Genomic DNA, 24,120 nt, shown 5'->3' on the forward strand with positions numbered 1-24,120 from the left:
TTTAAAAAAGAATTTTACATAAGTCAGAAATAGTGATGAGCGAACTGGCCGAACCCAAAAACTTGGTATTTGACTCCTGGTGGCTGGAGAAGTTGGATGCAGCCAACTTTTCAAATGCTGAGCGTTCAGGTTCGGCAAGTTCGCTCATCATATGTCAGAAATTTAGGATCATGAATGCATTACAAATAAATACCTAATGCATACCTATCAACCTAATAACTCCTTTTTACAAACCAAAGTGATAATGGGTTAAAATATAAGGTTTAAAAAAGAAGCCCGTGGGGGGTGGGGGGGTGGTTGGACAGGAACTTATTTCCGCCTGGGGGTGGGGGAACATAATAAAGAAGTTATTTTTACCTGTCCTGATGCCTGCACAGTGCCACAACCCACTCCTGGACCCCGCTGACAGTCTGCAGATCTCCAATGCAGCTACGTCACAAGGCTGCCCTGCTCAACCAGTCAGTGACTGGAGCGGGACACCGCTTCAGTCCCTGATTGGCTGAGCAGGCTAAATCCCACCCTTTAGGGACGTGTCAGCCAGGTTGGGACATACCCTGAAGCCAGGAGAACATGGCACAGCCGCCACGTTCTCTCCCTGGCTATATCTCCTGATTGCAGTGGGTGTCAGCAGTGAGACCTGCTGGGATGACATGTCAAAAGTTTTTTAATAACAAGTACTGTTTAAAGCGAATGTACCACTAGGTACATAGCTTTTTGGTTTATTACATAAACAGATTGGTGCTGGTGTGGGGACTCTGGTCCTTTTTTTGAACCGCCGCCTGCTTCCCATGCATGGTGCCGGTCTATTACCTAGCACCATAAGCACTGGAGGCAGGCCCACTGGCCCCCAGTGTGACAATCTCCCCTCCCCTATGTGACATGGCTCCATTGATTCTATTGGATTGGAATGGAAAAAACATTCGCTTCAACTAAAATCTCTTCAGCTGCTCTCACTGGTGATGTCAAGAGAGAACAGGTGCAGTTTATGAATGTTGTCACTTTGAAGACTCCTTTTTCAAAATACAGGCCTACTATTGATATAGTGAAAGCCGTAGGTCTGGCAATTAAAACCCTGATAATCAGCAGATGGCCATATGTGAAATATTATTCAGGCCCCTTTTGAATGAAGGGGCAACCATGCAATCAGAGGAGTAGATAGGGATTCAGTCTAGGCAAAATATTGGACAGAATACACAGTGATATCATTGACTTACTAGTAAGGGCTTCTCTACCACTGTTCTGTTTCTTCATCTGCAGAGTTTGATGCCCAGACATCATTTGCTCCTCAGTTTGTCAGCATATCCTACTCCTCTATATAACACGGTTAATAAATATAACTCACCGTACCCCTTAAATTCATTGTACACTGTACCTACTAGAATCCATTATAATCAGGGCCAGCCTTTGGGGTGTGCGACCTGTGCTACTGCACACAAAAGGGGGTGCCAGCTCCCGGTGAACCCGGACAAGTGCCAGGGCCACCGTCGGGTGCTGCGCCGCTCCCTTTATCTAATGGCAGGCTTATTGTCAGACAGGGCATCAAAAGCAAATTCCGCACAGGGCGCCATCTACCCTAAGGCCGGCCCTTATTATAATACACTGTGTGTCACAAATTATATACTGTACACACTCTGCCCAACAAATAAAATAACTATAAACCGTGCCCCCATATAAATTAATGATACACTGTGCACCAAAGATTAATAAATTATATAACATTCCCCACAGTGCAGCTATATAAAATACTTACCTGTCCCATTGGCCTCAGCTAGCCAGGATTGGCACCTACAGTAGATATGCATAAGGGTGGTGCGATGATACCTGATACCTGATATGATACCTACATCCTGGACTAAGTACTGAGTGGTAGTGTCAGGAACCTATGGCCCTGTACACTGCTGGCTACTGATAATTTAATTGTAAGTGTGTTGTAAGAATACACTTGCAAATAACTAGACACCCTGATAATTCAATAACTGAATATAGACAGGGAACCAGTATGGGCATCCCGCTTCTCCCTTAATTTACCAAAATGGCTGTTATTTAAACAGCTGCTTCCTGGCTGAATCCCAGCCCAAGCACATATGGGCCCTGGACTGGCTGCCACACTTGCACCCTCCTCACGGTAGCTATGCAACCTATGGTGACATTATGTCCTCTAAAACAGTAAGGGAGAATTTTTGAAGCAGGCACTTGCTGGGTACATCATAGCTATTCTTTAGCTGCTCTCCATTCGGGCAAATAAGGGGTGCTCCTAAACTTAGGACATCATCTAAGATGTCTATATGCCTCAAACTTCCATCCAAAGTTGAAATTAATTGTTAATCGATTAATTATAACAATGCCCACTTGGCTCACATGTATTAATAATACCCCATGTGCAATCATACAGTAATAATGCCACCCCTGTACCCTATATGATGATAATGCCTGCTGTGCTTCCATACTATAACAGTGCCCCCTGTGTCCCCATATGATAATAATGCCTCTATACTGTAATAGTGCCCACAAACTGTAATAATGCTAATGACCCAACAGTACTCACCTATTATACTCCTGCTTCACTGTTCAGTGCAACTGCTGCTCTCTTTAGATCTGCAGCCTACGAGCTACAGGGATAAGATGCACAGGCAGGCATGTTCAGTAGCGAATCATAATCAGTGGCGGTCTTTGGCACCAAGCACCCCAAGCGATCGCTTGGGACCCCAACATCCAGGGGGGCCCCCATGCCCCGCTCTTGTGCTCAAGACCGCTGGACAGGGCCGCTGCCCCGCTCGCTGCTGCCATCTGAACTGTAACTATGAGCACTATGAGTCAGTGCAGCAGCACTGACAGGGCGGGAGACATTGGCTCCCTTCCTGTCAGTCACTCTTGTGGCCGCAGGAAGGGTTTTCCCTGCGGTCACAAGTGGCAGCTTTGTCCTTGTGGTGCCGGCGCTCCAGTGACATTACTGGAGCATCGGCGCCAGGACAAGGGGAGTGCGGCCTCTTGTGATTGTGAAGAGATTGTGAGTGAAGAGAAGAGGAGACGTCCGGACCCAGGTGAGTATTAGTGTTTGTTTTATTGTCTTATATACTATATGGGAGGGGGAGCACACAGGGGTCTGTTTAAAGGAGAAGTCTGGCCAAAATAAATTTTTGATATGTTATTACTTATGAAAAGTTATACAAATTTCTAATGCACATATAGGGCTATTTTCCTTAATTTAGTAGATCAGGAAGTGTTAGAATTCTCTCAGATCCAGTGACGTCACAACCAAAGGTGTAATTCCTGTGGAGTGTCCAGCAGAGGGCGCTCTATATATAGAAGTCTATGGGACTTTATTGTGTCTATAGATGTCTATGTAAAGTAATGTAATGTAGTGTAGTGTACAATATGCTTTATTGAATGAATACATCTATGGAATACTTTGGGGAGCTGTAGCTGGGTTATGGATATGACTTGCTTGCCGCCGCTGATGCCACCGGGCACAGGGGGGAACCGCTCAGTACACAGGAGCGCTCCCCCCTCCTTCTCCTTCCGTGATACCTTCCCCCCTATACCACTGCTGACTCCCCGCCTGGTTGCCACACTCCGCTCTCATATACCGGCTCCCGATGCATCCTAGTGTCCGCACTGATGCATCGGGAACCGGTATATGAGAGCGGAGAGCGGCTCCCCCCTGCACCCGGCAGCATAAGCAGCGGCGGCAGGCAAGTCATATCCATAACCCAGCTACAGCTCCCATCACCTGTTCATACTATAAGCAGATGATGGGAGCTGTAGTTCAGTGTATATAGTCCGGATCGGCGGGCGGCGGGAATGCGGCGGATCGGCAGGCTTACTGTGATATCCTAATATATTGAATGAATACATTTATGCAATACTTTGGGGAGCAAGTACCCTGGCTCCCCAAAGTATTCCATAGATGTATTCATTCAATAAAGCATACTGTACACTACACTACATTACATTACTTTACATAGACATCTATAGACACAATAAAGTCCCATAGACTTCTATATATATAGAGCGCCCTCTGCTGGACACTCCATAGGAATTACACCTTTGGTCGTGACGTCACTGGATCTGAGAGAATTCTAACACTTCCTGATCTACTAAATTAAGGGAAATAGTCCTATATGTGCATTTCCCATCATTAATGTACATTAGAAATTTGTATTACTTTTCATAAGTAACAACATATCAAAAATTAATTTTGGCCAGACTTCTCCTTTAACTGGGGGAGCGCACATCGGGGGTCTATATAAATGGGGGGAGCACACAGGGGTCTGTTTAACTGGGGGAGCGCACATGGGGGTCTATATAAAAGGGGGGAGCACACAGGGGGGCTATATAACAGGGGGAACACACAGGGGGGCTATAGACTACTGGGGCTTCACAGAGGGGTCTATATACTACTGGGGCAGCACACAGGGGGTCTATATACTACTTGGGGCAGCAGAATGGGGTCTATATACAACTTGGAGAGCACACAGGAGGTCTATATCCAAGTGGGGGAGCACACAGGGGGGCTATATACTACTGGGGGAGCACAAAGGGGTCTATATACTACTGGTGGGGCACACAGGGGGTCTATATACTACTTGTGAGGCACACAGGTGGTCTATATATAACTGGGGGAGCACACAGGGGTCTGTATACTACTGGGGCAGCACACTAGGGGTCTATATAATACTGGTTGGGCACCCAGGGGGTCTATGTACTACTGGGGAAACCACACAGGGGGTTTATATACTACTGGAGGAGAACACAGGGGTCTATATCCAAGTGAGGGAGCACACAGGAGGTCTATATCCAAGTGGGGGAGCACAAAGGGGGGCTAAATACCCCTGAGGGAGCACACAGGGGGCCTATATACTAGTGGGGGAGCACACAGGGGGTATATACAACTGGGGGCAGCACACAGGGGGTCTATATACAACTGGGGCAGCACACAGGAGGCCTATATACTTCTGGGGGAGCACACGGGGGGGCTATATATAACTGGGGGAACACAGGGGTCTATATACTACTGGGGGAAGCAAACAAGGGGTATATACTACTGGGGGCAGGACACAAGGGGTATATACTATTGGGGGGCAGCACACAAGGAGTATATATTACTGGCGGTAGCGCACAAGGGGTATATACTACTGGGGCAACACACAGCGGTCTATTGTTTTAGAACGCGTGTCGAGGGGGGGGCCCAGACATAACTTCGCTTGGGGCCCCAGAAATGCCAAGACCGCCCCTGATCATAATAGGTCAGTTTTGGCAACCCGGGGCCCTGAGCTCCTAGGGGCCCATGGCTGCTCAAACAGACTTATACTTTTAGTGGTGTAAAACAATTGCTGCTTTTGTACTATGATTTTGCACAAATCAGGGCAAAACTGCAGCCAGGAGATAATTCAGTAACATTATAGAACATACTGCAGGACCTTACCACTATGATGAAAATGAAGGCTAAAAGGATAAACAAGGCGCCATAGGGTGATATTGTAAGTAAAAAGACAGATAGAAACAGTTTTAAATAAAACTGCTCACCTGGTGGTGTTGTGCTAAGACCACAACACCTCTGAGCGCTATCAGTGTAGATATGGTGGTAGCCGTGGCTATAAGCTCCAGTTTTCGATACCGCGATCCCAAGCCAAGCATCCGGGAAAAGAGAATAGCAAGTGGAGTGTTCGGTCCGCAGATCTCTCCGGGGACCATAAGAACCAGAATAACGGTGCTCACCGGCTTCAGGGTAGGTAATTTTAAATGGTGGATTTTAATAGTCTCATACACAACGCGTTTCGAGGTACCGTGTACCCCTTTATTAAGCAGGAGAGATCTCTCTTGCTTGATAAAGGGGTACACGGTTCCCTCGAAATGTGTAGAGTGCGCACTGGTCTAAACATCCAGGGTTTGTGCCCCATATGCCTTGTGCTGGCAACACCCCTGTCGGGAGCTCTCAGATGCAGATGACAGCCTCAGGGGACCTCCACCTTAATCTGTAATCTTGACGAGTTAACCCCTTTAATTTTGTATCTTACATTAAAGGAACAATCTAGTGATTTAAAGACAGTAAATGAAAATGCTGTAACACATTCATGATGACAGAGACTGTTTCTATCGATTAGTGAGTCACCTAATTGTTATGACATCTCCATGGTCTCCTTGGATAAACCAGCTGCAGTTCATGGTGGGGGGGTAGTTCAGAGGCCACCCGGGACTGTAAATGACGCCTCTTCGCTCTGTGTGTTGCTCCAGTTCACCACTGCAAGCGGCTGCCAAGATACAAAACTCAACCTCAGGTTTTGCAGAGACAAAGTAAACAGTATCGAGGGAACAAGACATATATAACAGCTATGTAATCTAGGGCAAATATGAAAACACTGACATGCGTCATAGACTCCAGTCCTATTATTACTGTAATATTAATAATGTGGCTACATGATGGGATTCTATGGCAACTACTCCTATTTTCCCATCTCCAGATTCTGTGTCCAGTTTTAGAAATAAAAAAAATAAATTGAATTGGTGTATAGAATCTAATTACACTGACTACCAACTCCTCTCCACCTGTGCAATAACACAAGTCTCAAGCAGCAGGAAGAAGCCCATGCCTACTGTGTTTGCTACATGTTATAGTGACAATAGTTAGGAAGGGGGGCTAACCTGACTTAACCACTCAGTGATTTTAGTTTTTCCACTTGCCTTAATATAAGAAAAAATAGATATATGAAACTTAATTTTTTTTTTGTGTATGGAGTTGTGTGGGGTCTCATATTTGTGCTGTTTTTGACTTTTTGATCATATTTATAAAAAAAAAAAAACATTCTGACTTTTTTAACCAATTATGTGTTTACACACATTAATGGAATACTACTGTATTACTTTGATCTATGATATTCACATTGTGCTAGTAAAGTCTGTCTGAGACTCTATTAGCAGGGTCTATATGGCAGACACGGAGGCCTTCAGAAGGCCTCCAGCTGCCATGGTAACCTATCAGTACTACGTCCTCCTTCCTGTTACTGCTTCACTGTCCTTACTGTTCCCCTCCTGTCACTGCCCCTACTGCTCCCTCCTGTCACTGTATCTGTCAGGGAAAATTATTATTTTATTAGTTGTTCACACACAGTTTTTCTTTTGTCACCCTTCTTTCTCAGTTTTTACTATTAAATTTAATGGACTTTTCAATTAAGCCACACCCAAAGTCCAATTAGTAACCCAAACTAAAATAATGTGCCAACACCACATTGCACTAAGGGGAGGCAAGGCTGTTATTTTAGACTCAAAATAACACGTAATTTTAAACAGACCTCAAAAAACGTTGTGTGAACATAGCCTAAGACTGTCTCTCAGCCCTATGAATACATTCTTATGGTTAGTAGGGCAATGCTTTTCATGTGTCCCCTTACCTACTGGGCCCATGTGGTATGACTGGATAACAGAGCAATTTCATGCACAACTGTTACTGAGTTTAGTGTCAGAGTAAAAAAAATGCAGTAGTCCCACAGCTAGTCATGGTCGCTGGCACATTGGCACATGGGCAGTGAAGAGGGCCTTCACAGAAGGTGTAGATGACAGTGGTTCCCCTGGGAGGCACCCTGAATAGTGTCTGGTCTTATTTAGACTGGTGCAAACTGCCCACAGCAACCAATTACAGCTATTCTTTCCTTATATCAGATCTGAAAGCTGAGCTGTGATTGGTTGCTGTAGACAGTTTGCACCAGTCTAAATTGTACACCTTTTGATAAATCCCCCCCTCCAGTCTCTTAACTAGCCAATAAAATAGCTGAAGCAAGGAATTGCCCTTAAAGGGGTTGTCCGGCGATAAAAAATTATTCACAGAATAACACACATTACAAAGTTATACAACTTTGTAATGTATGTTATGTCTGTGAATGGCCCCCTTCCCCGTGTTTCCCCCCACCCACGCTAGACCCGGAAGTGTGGTGCATTATACTCACCGCATCTCGTGTCGTCCACGGTCTCCGATCCTCAGCAGTGACGTCTTCTTCGGGAGGCCGGCGGATCTTCCCGAGTGCCGGCCGCCCTCTGCAGCGTCATCCGAAGCTCAGCCGCGATTGGCTGAGCATAACTGTGCTCAGCCAATCGCGGCTGAGCAGCTGATGACGTGGCCGCGTCATCAGCCGCTCAGCCGCGATTGGCTGAGCACAGTTATGCTCAGCCAATCGCGGCTGAGCTTCGGATGACGCTGCAGAGGGCGGCCGGCACTCGGGAAGATCCGCCGGGCCTCCCGAAGAAGACGTCACTGCTGAGGATCGGAGACCGTGGTCGGCACGTGACAGGTAATGTATAGCGCACCACACTTCCGGGTACACGGGTGGGGGTGGTGGGACACGGGGAAGGGGGCCATTCACAGACATAACATACATTACAAAGTTGTATAACTTTGTAATGTGTGTTATTCTGTGAATAATTTTTTATCGCCGGACAACCCCTTTAACCCCTTCCTACAAATGGGCACACAGTTACATCTCATTTGCATAAAGGGTCTATGGAGCGGGCTTGGGACTCCTTCACTCACAGCCAATAAGGTGCATAACAGTGGAAAATAGTACGGTTACACATAAATATTATAAACAATGCATAATAGTAAAACATAATCTATACTCTATCTAATGGCTAAATGTCCGACAACCAGTTTATGCATCCTACAGGGCCATGCAGTGCGGTGATCTGTGTGCCAATGTGCCGATCAGTAGAACGAGCGTCACTCTGCGTTTATGTGCGTGAGGCTGCAACACAGGTGTACATCATGCGGCCGTCTCTATCACATGACATGGTGCTGTGACAAGATGCGCACACTATTCCTGGTTTGTTCTCCCGATTGCTGAAAACTTTTGCTATGTCACTAAGATATATCAAACTTTTTAGAAATGGCAATGCTCTTTAAAGTTCTGATAACTGCCAAATTAAAGGGGTTACCCGGGATTAGAAAAAGCACATCTAATTTGTTGTAAGAACAGCACCACACCTGTCTCCAGGTTGTGTGTAGGATTGCAATTCAATTCCAGAATGGTGCTGTTTCTGAAAGAAAGCGGCCATGTTTTACTTAATCTGGAAAACCTATTTAAATCTACATTTTTCTCCTATAATGGCGCAGGACAGTAAACAGAATTCAAACTCTTTTAAATGTGGGAGCATTTTAACAGAAATGTTAGCAGATTTCTGTAGTTGCATAAAGAAACTCTGGGCAGAAAAGTCATCATATTAGGCGGATACTGTAGGCCAAATACAGTATAATGGCTGATTACTTGCAATAGTTGTCTTACCTGTAAAAGGAAAGGTGGTATCTAGCAATCCAGGTGAGAGTGCATTGACTAGAAAAACAAAACAATATGTATTTATAAATGCTGTCTATGGACAAGAATGAAGAATTTCACTAAATTAATGCTTCCTCCTACATACTGAACTATAACAATAGACTGCCCCTCTGTAAAATAAATATTACTACTGGTTTACCTTTCTCTATATAATAATATAGCTATTATAATACTGCCTAGTATATACAAGAATATAATTGTTATAATACTGTCCCTTATGTACATATTACATAATACTGCCTCCTATATAGATAAATGTGTCTACTATATTACTGCCCCCTACAGTAGATAAAAAAATATATCTACAAGAATACTGCCACTTACATACAAGAATATAACAGTATAACCACTATCATACCCCACTGTACAATAATATAATTATATCATGGTATTTTCCAATACTGGACAACAATGTGCACATATAGAAAACATTTTTATGGTATTGCTCTATACGGGCAGTACTACTGAATCACTAAGGTCACATTGATGCTGTGTATTTGCCAGGAAATTAAGCATAAACACCATATGTCACTGATACAAGTCTTTGTGTAGGACATGACAGGATTATGATTATGGTTGTCACATGATTGCTAAAAATGGGGCTTTGTGCCAATGTTATTAATAGAGAAGAAAAACAACACAGGAGCACATGTACTCAAAAACCATTAATATAATAAATGACTCAAAACAATGATAACCTCTGATAAGCAAAATGGGATTAGCTAAAAGTGTACAGCAACATGCATAATTCACAGCATACAAAACACATACTGTAATGATGGTCTGCAAAGGTTGGGTGGTAAAAAAAAAGAAGAAATCAGCGTGCTGTGAGAGACAGTATGTAGGTACAGAATGCTGTTGGTTGGCATTTTATTTGGATTTGCCCAGGATTACCACAGGAAAAAATTACCGTGTATGAAGCCTAGACTTCATTTGACGCAATCATAGTGGTAGATTGGAGGGTTTTTGCCTCAGAAAATACACAGATTATTCTAATAATTGTTTCATTGTTGCAAGCCTGTTTTAATTGTAGGCCACTCACTGCATGTGGCGGAAACCATGCCCCCATGGGGTCACCTATAGCTACATGACGTTGCAACATTGTGCAGCTATTGGTGACTGCATGGGGGCATAGCTTCAGCTGCAATGTGAGATTTGGGGCCTTAGGTAATTAAAAAAAAAAATGCAACTGGACTGTGGTATGTCAACTCAAAGTGCCCCCCAATGCCCCCTATGTACAATAATATAGCTACTATAATAGTGTCCCCATGTGCAATAATACACCGGGTGGTATCTGCCCTCCAATCCAGCCTGGCATCTAGAGGGAATGTAGGCAGACTAGGAGGTGGGCCAGCCTGTTCTTATCTTCCAGTCCTATGTTTTCATCTGTATTTGATTTTAATTAGCGGACCCCGAAGGCTAATCCTTAGAATCCATCCCTATATCAAGTCAGTAAATACTCAGCGATCTGCTCACAAAGTGAGCTAATTCTTCCCATCAATGGGATAATAATCAGCATGAATTCATTTCTTAAAAGCTGAGGAATAAAAGACGATGGAAACGAAGAGCTGTCTCAATATTGACTTAAAAGCATTGCCAGCTAGAAGACACTTGCCAAATTGCTGCACAAGCCACTAAGCAACTGCTTGTTCTATTGCTTCATGAAAGGCTTCTGGGCCCACCTGCACATGTGGAAGCAGCTGGGGCGTGAGGCTGGGGGATGTCAGAAGAGTGAATGTAGATTTGCATAATGATAGAAGACATTGAAAAGCAAAAAAACACAAACACTTTCCCCCTTGCCCCAGGTGCCAACATTATACCATCAAAGCATCAGACTTTGTAAAGCACAAATGTTTACCTTTTTAAGGTGGCCATAGACCTTCAATGACTGACAGATTAACCATCTTTCAGTCCTTGTCCTCCCTATACACAGGAATGTTCAGTGTGGCCTAAGGTTTCTGTCTTCTCCATGGGAGGTAAGCTGCAGCCAGAGAGCATTGACTGGCTTATGTCTCAGAGATTTTTCATCACGTCTGATGCCTATCTCCACCAACATTAACTGTCGATGAACAGTCAAGACAGCCCCACACACCTCACACTGACTACCGAACCCATCACGAGCGATAGGTATGGCTGACAAAAGTATAAAGTGTATGGAGATCTTTAAAGGGGTTATCCACCGCTACAAAAACATGGCCACTTTCTTCTTGAGACAGCACCACTCCAGTTTGGGTTTTGTAACTCAGTTCCATTGAAGTGAATGGAGCTTAATTGCAAACCACACCTGAACTGGAGACAAGAGTGGTGCTGTCTCTGGAAGTAAGTGGCCATGTTTCTGTGGTGCTGGTTAACCCCTTTAATGTGGCCAAACACATTAGACTGAAGTAAAGTGAGGTGGAAAGTTTAAAACATAGTTGACTCTTTTGCAGACAATGACGTTGTCCACTGTAATTAACTTTAGTCTAATGTGTATTAGGCACCGTTATGGTGCGTTTACACAGGCAGATTTATCTGACAGATTTTGGAAGCCAAAGCCAGGAATGGATTTGAAAAGAGGAGCAATCTCAGTCTTTCCTTTATGACCTGATCCCTGTTTATGGTCTGTTCCTGGCTTTGGCTTCAAAAATCTGTCAGATAAATCTGCCTGTGTAAACGCACCATTACAAGCTGGTCATGCACATTAAATTATTGGCTGAACGAGCACAACCAGGCAAGGCAAGTATATGGAGGCCTCTTGAATTTCCCTCAATAGATGATGTTTAGGAGAGAATTGAGAAGTTAAATTTCAACATACCCGATCCTTTTGTTCGATGAGAATATAAGTCACAGAAACAGGGTAGGAATCTACCCTTTCCCTTAAAGTGACTCTGTACCCACAATGTGACCCCCCCACAAAACCGCTTGTACCTTCAGCTGCTTTTAATCCAAGATCTGTCCTGGAGTCCGTTTGGCAGGTTATGCAGTTATTGTCCTAAAAAACAACTTTTAAACTGGCAGCCCTTTGGCCGTGGCCTAGATTGTGTATGCATTAGGCTGGCACAACCTCTCTGTCCTTCCTCCATGCCCTCCTCATCATTAGGAATGCTCCAGGCAGATTGTCTCCTATTCGTCAGCTGTGTCAGCCCGGCACATGGGCTGGATCGTTAAGGCACCTATGTAGTTTTCACTGCAGAGGAATAGGAAAAATGGTGAAGAGGGCGGGAAGGAGGGACGGAGACGGAGAGGTTGTGCTAGCCTAATGCATACACAAACTAAGCCACGGCCAAAGGGAACGGGGCTGCCAGTTTAAAAATTGTTTTTTTATGACAATAACTGCATCACCTGCCGAACGGACCACAGGACTCAGATCTTGGATTAAAAGCATCTGAAAGTACAAGCGGTTTGGGGGGGGGGGGCAGATTGTGGGTACAGGGTCACTTTAAAAAGTACATGCACTCTCAACCCAGCCAATGTGGGGTCCAGAGATAGTTGTCAGCTTTATTGTATAAAAAGCCAACTTAAAAGTCCTGGACTGGCAAATACCCATGCTAGCTGAAACTAGGCAGCTGAAAGTTTCAGCCAGTCAATGCCATCCAGAAACATGTTGACTGCCAGGACTTGTAGGACTTATGTTTCAGTTTAGGGACCTAATTATGGATCTATGTAGTGCACATTTATAACAATGGACCTAAAGACTGCTATGGGCTTATACTGTCTCAACAAATTCTGTGTATAAATTGTAACATGCTCCAACACATGCTACATTATAGAGGTATTCTTTACTGTTCTTCACCATATGTATTACCTAAAGGACTTTAATACATTTGCAGATGCCAAGATGGTTTTAAAGCGACTCTGTACCCACAATCTGTCCCCCCCCCCCCCCAAAACCGCTTGTACCTTCAAATAGCTGCTTTTCATCCAAGATCTGTCCTGGGGTCAGTTCGGCAGGTGATGCATTTACTGTCCTAAAAAACAACTTTTAAACTTGCAGCCCTGTGCCAAACTGGGGTGGCCTAGAGTGACTATGCATTAGGCTGGCACCTCTCTGTCCCTCCTCCCCGCCCTCTTCATCATTTCCTATTCATCAGCTGTGAGAACATGGCACATGGGCTGGATTGTTAAGGCATCTGTGCAGTGTTCACTGCAGAGGAATAGGGAAAATAGTGCCAGTGACATTCCTAATGATGAAAAGGATGGGGAGGAGGGACGAAGGGGTGGTACAAAGTTAGGGCATAGACACTCTAGGCCATGGCCGTTTGGCACAGGGCTGCAAGTTAAAAAGTTGTTTTTTAGAAAAATAACTGCATTACCTGCCGAACGGACCCCAGGACAGATCTTGGATTAAAAGCAGCTATCCGAAGGTACAAGCGGTTTGGGGGGGACAGATTGTGGGTACAGAATCGCTTTAACCTCATTTTAGGGGTTGTAGAGAAGCTGTACTAGTATTTGATCTCCACAGGTGTTACAATGTTAGTAAACAAGGGTTAAGTAATTTCATCTTGAACGTGGTACTGAACTGGGACCTAGATGATTAGGTTATGTTCACACTGAGGAATAGGCAAAGAATTGAAAATTTCCTCCTCTTCAGTTGGGGCAGAATTCATGCAGAAAGCGGAAAGCCCCAATGACTTCTATGGGATATCTCTTGTGGAATCCATGCCGAAAGATTTCCCGCATAAATTTTGCCATGTGAACAACAAAGCGGAAATCCCATTTGACAAAATGGGACATTGTTTTTTACTGTACATATTTTACAGGCTGAACAGCTAAAAGGGCCCTAATTTTAATCTATAGGACCCTCTCCCCCTTCCTCTATATATGCCAGCGGTTACGATGTGCAGAACATCTATTGTTGTCAATACTATTGCCGTGAACTGCAAATATTGCGACTCTCTGCATGTGTAAGGGTATGTGCACTTTGAGCAATTCTCACGGAACTCCGCATTGAATTTCCACTGACGTATTTTGTGCATTTTATAGCACTGTGTAAAAAATGACCTCCCATAGAGTTCCATGGAATTTCACCAGCTCCATCTGCCCAAATAATTGTCAATTCTTTAGGAGGAACACAGATTCCGCATGAATTCCAGACGGAATTCCAGATGGAAATTTCCGCTGTTTGCATGGACAGACGGAAATCCCATTTTGCTCTATAGAAAGAAGCACTGTTGCATTTAAAGGAGCGGAATTCTGCGCGGATTCCGCACGCATTTTGCCGCAGAATCCTGCGAGAATTGCTTGGTGTGCATATACATTAAGGCTATGTTCATACAGCGCAAGATACCAGCCATTCCGTGACCCGGCCGGGTCACGGAGCAGCCGGTCTCTGAAAAGATCATCCTGGCCGGTACTGGAGTACCGACCGGATGATCTTTCGGGCCATAGAGTTCTAATGTGGGTGCATCCGTGCGCGCCCGCATCAGAACTCCCCACAGCACACTATGGAGCAAGCAGCTGGAGCCACTCGCTCCACAATGTGCACTGACATGGTTTTCTACAGCCGCTATTCACTCAATAGCGGCTGCGGAAAACTGACATGTCAGTTGTTTGCGGCGCCGCTAGGGATCCCGGACGGAGCATATACTATTTGAATACACTCCGGTCGGGATCCCATACACGGCAAGAAAACATATCTTCCCCTAATAATCACGGCCGTTGTACAACGGCTGTGGTTTTACGAAAAGATACGTTGTCTGAACATGCCTTAGAGTAGATACTGCACAAATTTACTGTGGTATTTCCCCAATAACTTCAATGGAGAGAGTCATGGCATAGAATTTTTCCAGAGAACATTTTCGGAGAACATTTTCCAGAATAGCTTTTGTTTCAGAGCAGCTATTGTGTGAAGTTCTGCTGGATCACTTCCGGTATGTATAAATCTACCCTAAGGGACTGAGTCAAGCAACTTTTCAGGTTGCACACCATTGATCTTCCACAGACAATGTGTAGCCTAAAGGATCATCAAATGAGAGACTGTCATCTAGCTCAACATTTGCTTCGCTTGCTTGTTATATAAAAAGTCTTGCCCTGTGTCACTATTTATAACATATATGGACAAGCGTTTTAGTTGTGAACCAATGAAAAGTAATTACAGTGTAAAAACAGTTTGAAGAAATGGCTGAATTGGATCCTGGCCTCCTCTGCACACAGATCAGATGAGGAAGGGGAAATTCTGCTGCAGCAAGCTGCCTCCAGCCATAGTAAGAGGGCATAAGCCCTTTCCCAAAATGTATCATATGGTTAAGAAATGGAAGGATGGGATTTTATAAAGCCAGTACAATTCACTGTCCTGCCACCCCAAAGATAAGCAGTGCCAACTGTATAAGGTAGATACATCCATAAGAATTAATGTGTCGACCTCATATTAATCTTATCTGCACTTCCTTTATATAATGCTCATTATCAATATTCTTCTCAAAAGAATGATTCACACACTGCAGATGTCTTCGAAAATATTCTACAACACAACCACATAAATTGTCTCTCATACTATATTTTCTAAAAGGGGGTTTTCAGTAATATAAAAATAGGTGTTGTGAAAAAAATTGTACTCCTACTTTTTTTAAGACTGACTGGCTAAACAAAAATAAGTAAAAATTTCTCCTTACATCCATAGGCTGTAAACCTGAAGTAAAATCACATGATTTGCTAAAGAATCACATGCAGAATTTTTCCCAAAAAGAACACTCAAAGTTGTATTGCAACATTCATCCTCTGTGGAGCCACCAGTGTTAGCCGAAAGCAGGGCTGTGGAGTCGGAGTCGGAGCTAGTTTTGGCTGGAGTCGGAGTCGGAGCTAGCTTTGGCTGGAGTCGGAGTTGGAGTCGGAAAAAATGTACCGACTCTGACTCCAGCTTTAAAAAAATCTTTAAAAAATATAGAATTGAATTTTGATATAAATTTTACAAGTTTTGCTCTTGAATACATATTATGAGCAACATTCTAATAGGACACTGTCCCTATTACATAAGGGTGGTCATGGAAAAGTTGTCGGTCACTATTTGGAAGTTTGTTTCTGAGCTGGAAGAGTCCATTGTGTGGGGGGAGATCTGTGCTGTTCTCTTCCTGGGTGCTGGATGATTGTATATGAGCAGCAGTGTAATATGAAGATATCCTGTGTAATATAGAGGAGGAGGAGAAGACACAAGTAGTGTAGCAGTAACCTCTGTAGGCTGTGTGTGTGCTATGACTACAGCAGGCTGTGTGTGTGTGCTATGGCTGCAGCAAGCTGTGTGTGTGCTATGGCTGCAGCAGGCTGTGTCTGTGTGTGCGTGCTATTGCGTGCCCCCACAGTGACCTTCTATATCACTGTGTGACCTCTATATCACTATGTGTGACCCCTCTCTATATCACTATGTGTGACCCCTCTCTATATCACTATGTGTGACCCCTCTCTATATCACTATGTGTGACCCCTCTCTATATCACTATGTGTGACCTCTCTCTATATCACTATGTCTGACCTCTATATTACAGTGATCTGGCATTGTTAGCAGTGTTTCTGTGTGTATGGTGAATATTTAGTTAGAAACATAGAAGATTGTCAGCAGGAAAAGACCACCTGCTTCATCTAGTCTAGTTGTGAGTAGTTCAGGACATGGAGGCTGGAGACTGGCTGCATCCACTGCACACACAGGAGAAGCTGCTTTATATCTTTCCTTATTCCCTCTGAAGTTGCCCAAGGATCATGTAGGACATTAGAGAGAAGCTGCTGAGCCAGTGTGATAAATAACTCCCCTGGTATATGACTGGCCATTTATGAAGGAGCAGGAGTCTGAGTCGGAATCGGTCCTGACAAAATTCAGGAGTCGGAGTTGGGGTCCGTCCTGATAAAAATTCAGGAGTCGGAGTTGGAGTCGGAGCTGCAGCTTACCGACTCCACAGCCCTGGCTGAAAGTTGTACTTGACTCTCTCCAGCGGCTTCATGGATAATGATTGGAGCTGCAGGTCACATGCCAACCTGCAGTGCCATTCAAAATAAAGTGTTGGAGGCACTGCTTTAGAGATCCCCGGGGGGCCCAGAGGTCAGACCCCCTGCAATCCCATACTTGTCCCCTTTCCTGGGGACCAGTAATAATAAATTGGAAAATCCCTTTAACTCTTTGCTAAAGTGTATAGGTAATACAAAATAATTAAGCTCTGCATCACTGCAGAGTCCCACACATCCACACATCACTGCAAAGTCCCACACATTTTTCCTATTTGCAAGCAGCCTCAAAACGAAGGTCTGAAGTTGTCATAAGGAAACTACATGCTTCATCAGCTTCTGCACTCACGACCCCCAACATCCATTCCGAGGCTGCCAGCAAGTAGGAAAAATGTGTGGGACTCTGGTGCAGAGGTTGGGGTCATCAGGGCAGGAGCAGATACAGTGAAACAAATAAGAGTCCTGCTGTTAACCCTTTCTGTGCTGCAGCAAGTGAGGATTAGAGAAGGGAGAGAGGGTGCTCAGCTGCTGACTGCTGTGCCTATGCTTTTAACTAGGAGGGCTCCTGAAGAGCCCTTATAGTTAAAGGGGTTATCCAGTGCTACAAAAACATGGCCACTTTTGCACCACTCTTGTCCCTAGATTGGGTGGGGTTTGAAACTCAGTTCCATTGACGTAAATGGAGCTTAATTGCAAACCACACCTAAACTGGAAACAAGAGTGGGGCAAAGTGGCCATGTTTTTGTAACGCTGCATAGCCCCTTTAAATGCAGTGCACTAATAGAGTGATGAGACAGTGGCTTCCCACCCTGCCAGTCACTCTTGCGGCTGCAGGCAGCATTCTGCCTCTGGCCACAAGAGGCTTCTCTCTCCCCTGGCTTGCAGGACTTGGAGGAAGAGGAGACACCAGGGGGACAACCCAGGAGCCAGGCATATATACTTTTTCTTTTTACAAAGGGGAGGAATTACCTGCAGGGGAAGGGTCCTAGTACAGGGGTGATTTCCTACAGGAGTGGGGGCTTACTATAAGGGAACTGCCTAAAGGGGAAATTATGTACAGGGGATTGGGCTTACCTGCAGGGGGATTGACTACAGAGGAGGTGAACTACAGGGGTAACTTACTACAGGGTGATCTACAAACCAAAACACCATGAAAATAATACTGTATCTCAGGCTGCCTGCAAGTAGGAAAATGTGCTGTCTATTTAGCATTAAAATAAATAAACAGAGAATCGTCCATAATGTCTCATTAAATTGAGATTTTATTTTTTGGCCATATTGCCCAGCACTCCCTAAGCATCCCTAACGTCTAGACCATTCAAGGGGTTTATTAGTTTTTGCAGTTTCTTGTCAAAAATAAAATTCTAATGTGAGCTGCATTCAAAGAGGCTGCCTTGCTCTGGTAAACAGGTCCCTGTGAGAACAGGCTCTGAGCACAGTTCACTGAAGATTAAAGGGATGCGCTTGTGGATTGATAAATTCATTGGAGAGGTTATTTCCTAGCAACTCAAGATATGGAATAGAAGTGACTTACAAGTAGCTACAAAATATGTAAAACACAGTTTAAATCTGCAACTCTCCAATTCTATCAAGTATAAGGTCATAAATGGCAACTGATAAAAAATGTTTTAAGGAAAACAGCAGTAATTTTAATAGTGACAGCTCGCAGGCTAAATATTGACAGCCAGGGTGCAGACTTAATAGTGACAGTCCACATAACAGTGACAGCTGGAGCACTACATATTGCCATGCAGAATGCCTATGTTTTAGTGACTGCTGGCATGCCACTTCATGACAGAGTACCACCATAACAGCAGCAGCTGGAGTTACCCTATAATTACAAGCAAAGTTTCCCTATACTTCTCGAAAATTCATACTGACTCCCAAAGCAATCTTATACCAGTAACAGCTGGAGTTCCACCATAATAGCAACCAATGGCTGAATTATAGATGAAATACCCAACCAAAAAGCCAGAGTCTTCCCATAGCACAGACAGCTAGGGTTTTCCCATAATGACAGTAAGAGTGACCTGATAGCTGTGACCAGAACTGTGGAGTCAGTACGCTGCAGCTCCGACTCCGACTCCTGAATTTTATCAGGACCGACTCCGACTCCCGACCCGTCAGATACCAGGGGATTTATTTATCACACTGGCTCAGCAGCTTCTCCCTAATGTCCTACATGATCCTGGGGCAACTTCTGAGGGAATAAGGAAAGATATAAAGCAGCTTCTCCTGTGTGCATGCAGGGGATGCAGCCAGTCTCCAGCCTCCATGTCCTGAACAACTCACAACTAGACTACATGGAGCAGGTTGTATTTTAGTTTCTAACTAAATATTCACCATACACACACAAAACAATGTCAGATACCTGTAATATAGAGTTTAGCCATACTGATATAGAGGGGGGTCACACATAGTGATATAAAGGGGTCACTGTGGATGTGGGGCACGCCATAGCGCGCGCGCACGCACACACACACACACACACACACACACACAACCTGCTGCAGTCATAGCATACACAAACACACACATGCGATGCCCTGGCCCCTAGGGGCCACTCTGCAGTATAGATGGTGCTAACAGGCAGGAACCGGGGCAGCTGTAGGATAGACTGTCACGGTGTAGGCACGAGGGTGATACAGCTGGAAACTGGCTCCTGACCATGCGGGAATACTGGGCATGCGATTCCTCGTTGTCCTTAGTCAGGGCACCAATTATCACACCAATGCCAAGGTTCAGAAACAACGGTAGTTGTATATTTATTGTAACGGTGGTAACTAGTAGCAACAGTCTCTCCGGATGCAACCGGGTATAAGGCAGACTTGAATAAAGCAGAGTAATGGGTGATGCTGCAATAGGCTGTGAGAGTAGCGTGCTGAATGATGGGAGTAGTAGTGAAACTGAGGTTGAGATACTGGGTGGAATGAGACTTGAATGAAATACTTGCTGTTGATGATTAGAGAAGATGATGAGAGGAATGACTGAAGAATCGACACCCAGATGAGAATCTTGAGACTTGAGACAGGAACACAGCCAGTGGACTGAAGCAGCAGAGCACACGCAGGTCTCTCTCTTAGCAGGGAGAGAGAACAGACACAGAACTTGTCCCCTGAAGGTGGAGAACAAGACTGAGGTAAAACAGGAAGTCACATGGTAATCCCCAGCCAAAGCTCGATGGCCATTGGAGTTACCATGGAAGCAGGGGCAGTCACGTGACATCCAGCCATTGCATCATCACACCATTAAGTATATACAGAGAAATATACATGAGAAGTACCACACTTGAACACTGGGAGGCGACATAATACCTTTAGGCACTGATACCTGAATATACATACAAGAAATGAATGGAATAGCAAACCTGAACACTGCAGGGGGGTGACACAATACACGCAGTTTGCAGGGACCATAGCTTTCCAGAACAGAACCGGTCATAGTAAAAGTGTGAGGATAAGAGGGCTGTTCTGGGACACTGCATACCTCCATACTAGAAATGATCCAACCTCGGCGAACCACAAGTTGAGGTAGATGTGGCCGAATGAACATAGAGGGCCAGGACAACAAGACAAGAGGAAGGAATGTGAGTGTGAGTGAGTATGTAGGTGTGTGTTTTCCACGCTCAAGGCACAGGTGACAAGAGAAGATATGAAGAGAAAGAAAACCCTAGTGGCAGGACCTAGGGGTGCCTAACGTACTCTGGTTACAGGTAGTTAGTGCGTGAACCATCTGACATGGAAGTCAGGACTACTTAACTGCTGGCGGGCGACCCTCAAATTCCAGACAGTTTGGACAGTAGGTTTCCAATGAAATACGTTACCCTACTGGAAAAAGAACGTGAAGACCTGTGTACTGCCTTGGGTGTTTGTGCGAAGTGACTTGGACACCTGGAAGAGAAAGAAGAAAATAACAAAAGCAAGCATACATTTGGGCGCCCATGCATACCGGTCAATCATACATTCAAATACTCGATAGGCCGAACACACGAAAAGGTATCCAAGGTACAATATGTTAGAACAAATGTAAATGTTAAGTATGATTATGTGTAGCAACTACTGTGTGTTGGAACAAAACAGGGATAAACAAACCATGGAGACACAAGGAAGGGAAACATAGAAGACAAGAACACTGCGAGGTCCTGAAGAATACTGGCTCGAGGGAATCTTTCCAGTGGATGACACAATACAATATATGAAGGAAATAAAATACTCTTGTGAGGAAATACACTCTGAAAAATATACTCTTTAGAAAATAGACTTTCTCTGAGGCTATAGATATATACTGACTTCTTACTCAGAGGAGGAGGAAACTGTCTGACTCTGACATGAAAATATACACTGTGAGAAGAAATACTTTTCAAAAGACACACTTTACTCTGAGACTATCTAAATGACTTTTCTGCTTACTCAGAGGAGGAAATAGATATGACTCTGATAATAAGATAGACTTTAAATACTGAAGTGCAATAATAGAGTGCAATAATGAACTTCTGACAATCACATACTCATGAAAGTGCTTTAGGAAGAACTGGGTAAGTGTCTCTGTTGTGGTAGAGTCTCTTTAGGCAATTAGACCATTGTCCATGTAAAGGCTCTGGGACAGGCACTAGAGAACAATACAATAATTTGAGTGTCCATCAGCACATAGCTGGATAATAGACAAAGTTCTTGGTCAGGAAGACCAGGTGCGAACCTTGAACGTTGCAAAGAACTTCTTAATCACACAAGAACAACAAACAAAACAGGAACAGTTTAAGGAGTCTGGTCTCTATAGCGAATTATTGTGAAGAGACGGGAGGAACCTCATTAGGCCCCTTCTCCTTCTTCTGCTTTTTCTTCTCCCATGGATAATAGAAGCGTGGGGACGCTGGAGCAGAGGCATCCGCGGACGCAGTGGTGACCACAACGCTAGGGGTCACTGTGGTGACGGGAGAGATAATTGGCGCCACATGGTAAGTGACCGTAGTGGTGGAGCAAGCGGCTTTAGCCACAGCAGCAGGAGCAGTAGAGCAGGCTGCGGTGGTGGCTGAACCTGGAGCCCTGGAAGCAGCAGTGATAGAACCTAGAGGTTTAAAATCCTGCCAATCTTCATCCCAGTTCTCTGAGGGAGTTGGTAGAAAGGGCCGCTGTATCGGGTTTTTAGGCCGGGTAACTGCTGCAGCCCATGGACCCTTTGGGGATCCCACCAGGGTATACTCAATAACTTCTCCAGGGACAAGGTTATTGAGATAGGCGGGTTGGTAGTCCTGCATTACAGCTCGTCTGTTTACCAGCACCAGTAACCCAGTGTACAAATCCATGACCAGGCCGTACCCCCTTCGCTTGTCAAATTTGGCCACGGTTCCTCTCCTCCTTTCCAGGGGGGCAGCACCGGGTCAAGGTTTTTCCAGCTTGCGGATGAACAACCGCTCAGATGCAGCATTAGATTCCAGATAGGGGGTATATGGGTGACCCCACAGCGGAGCATAATCTGGATAAGGCACAGATGGAGGTGGTTCCGGCGCTAGGCCGGGCTGGGTAAGAAAGATATTACCGGCAGTAGGGGCTGCTGTGAGCTGCCAGTCGGTGGTAGCTGCTGCAGGCGCCGTGGTAGCCATAGCGGGCGCAGCTTTAGTAGCAGGGGGTAAAAGAGCAAGAGCCCGCTGGATCTTGTCCACCAACTGCATGACCCTGAGGAGCCGGAATGCTCGGGGCTGGAGGCACCGCTGAGTCCATAAGAAGTCTCCTCACCTCTGTCAGGGGAGCTTGGTGTGGAGGCCCGGCTTGGATGCTCGTCTCTGGACCGGACGGAACCCCAGCTGCTGTCACTGTCCGAGGGCAGCGGGGCTAGCAAGCAGGCTGGATCGAGTTCTGGCAGAATCGTAGGAAGCTCCGGTAGAGGAGGTACGGCAGCCGCGGAGTTGCACTCCTCACAGGACGCCATCTTGCTGCGGACTGGCGTGGTCTTGAGGACCTGGGAGGAGGTGGAGCGCAGAGGCTGAAGTTCCGGCCCAGTAGCCGGCCCAGCAACAGTGACGTCATGTGGCGCAGGCAGCCAATCAGGAGCAGTCCATGTAAAGTCTATGGCACCGGGCGATTCCCGCACTTTGGCAGCATGGCGGTTAACCCCCTCCTGTCCGGGGTATGGCGCAGTTAGAAATTGAAGAAGACGGCGGCCATCTTGTGTACCGTCTAGGGCCCTGAGCGCCTCGATTACCCCCATGGTGATATGGCAAAGTCTTTTTGGGGTTGCGGCACACTTTTGGGGGCACACAATGTGATCCGTATCCTGTTTGTGACGCCAAATGCGATGCCCTGGCCCCTAGGGGCCACTCCGCAGTATAGATGGTGCTAACAGGCAGGAACCAGGGCTGTTGTAGGGTATAGGGTTGTCACGGTGAAGGCACGAGGGTGATACAGCTGGAAACCAGGCTCCTGACCATGCGGGAATACTGGGCATGCGATTCCTCGTTGTCCTTAGTCAGGGCACCAATTATCACACCAATGCCAAGGTTCAGAAACAACGGTAGTTGTATATTTATTGTAACGGTGGTAACTAGTAGCAACTGTCTCTCCGAATGCAACGGGGAATAAGGCAGACTTGAATAAAGCAGAGTAATGGGTGATGCTGCAATAGGCTGTGAGAGTAGCGTGCTGAATGATGGGAGTAGTAGTGAAACTGAGGTTGAGATGCTGGGTGGAATGAGACTTGAATGAAATACTTGCTGTTGATGATTAGAGAAGATGATGAGAGCAATGACTGAAGAATCAACACCCAGATGAGAATCTTGAGACTTGAGACAGGAACACAGCCAGTGGACTGGAGCAGCAGAGCAAACGCAGGTCTCTCTCTTAGCAGGGAGAGAGAACAGACACAGAACTAGACCCCTGAAGGTGGAGAACAAGACTGA

General features: G+C 45.3%; 1 protein-coding gene across 2 annotated transcripts in view; it reads right to left on the minus strand.

The window, feature by feature from the left end:
* Positions 1-24,120, minus strand: part of LRP3 (LDL receptor related protein 3) — a 52,669-nt gene that overhangs the window by 12,256 nt on the left and 16,293 nt on the right. For both annotated transcript variants that reach the window (XM_069966175.1, XM_069966174.1), the window contains exons 2-3: positions 9,270-9,317; positions 6,113-6,251 (exon numbers count right to left, since the gene is read on the minus strand). In XM_069966175.1, coding sequence (XP_069822276.1) covers positions 6,113-6,165 — 53 coding nt within the window. In that variant the 5' untranslated portion in view covers positions 6,166-6,251; positions 9,270-9,317. The remainder of the gene's footprint in view (positions 1-6,112; positions 6,252-9,269; positions 9,318-24,120) is intronic.

The sequence above is a fragment of the Dendropsophus ebraccatus genome, chromosome 4, assembly GCF_027789765.1.
Source record: "Dendropsophus ebraccatus isolate aDenEbr1 chromosome 4, aDenEbr1.pat, whole genome shotgun sequence".
Taxonomy (NCBI): domain Eukaryota; kingdom Metazoa; phylum Chordata; class Amphibia; order Anura; family Hylidae; genus Dendropsophus; species Dendropsophus ebraccatus.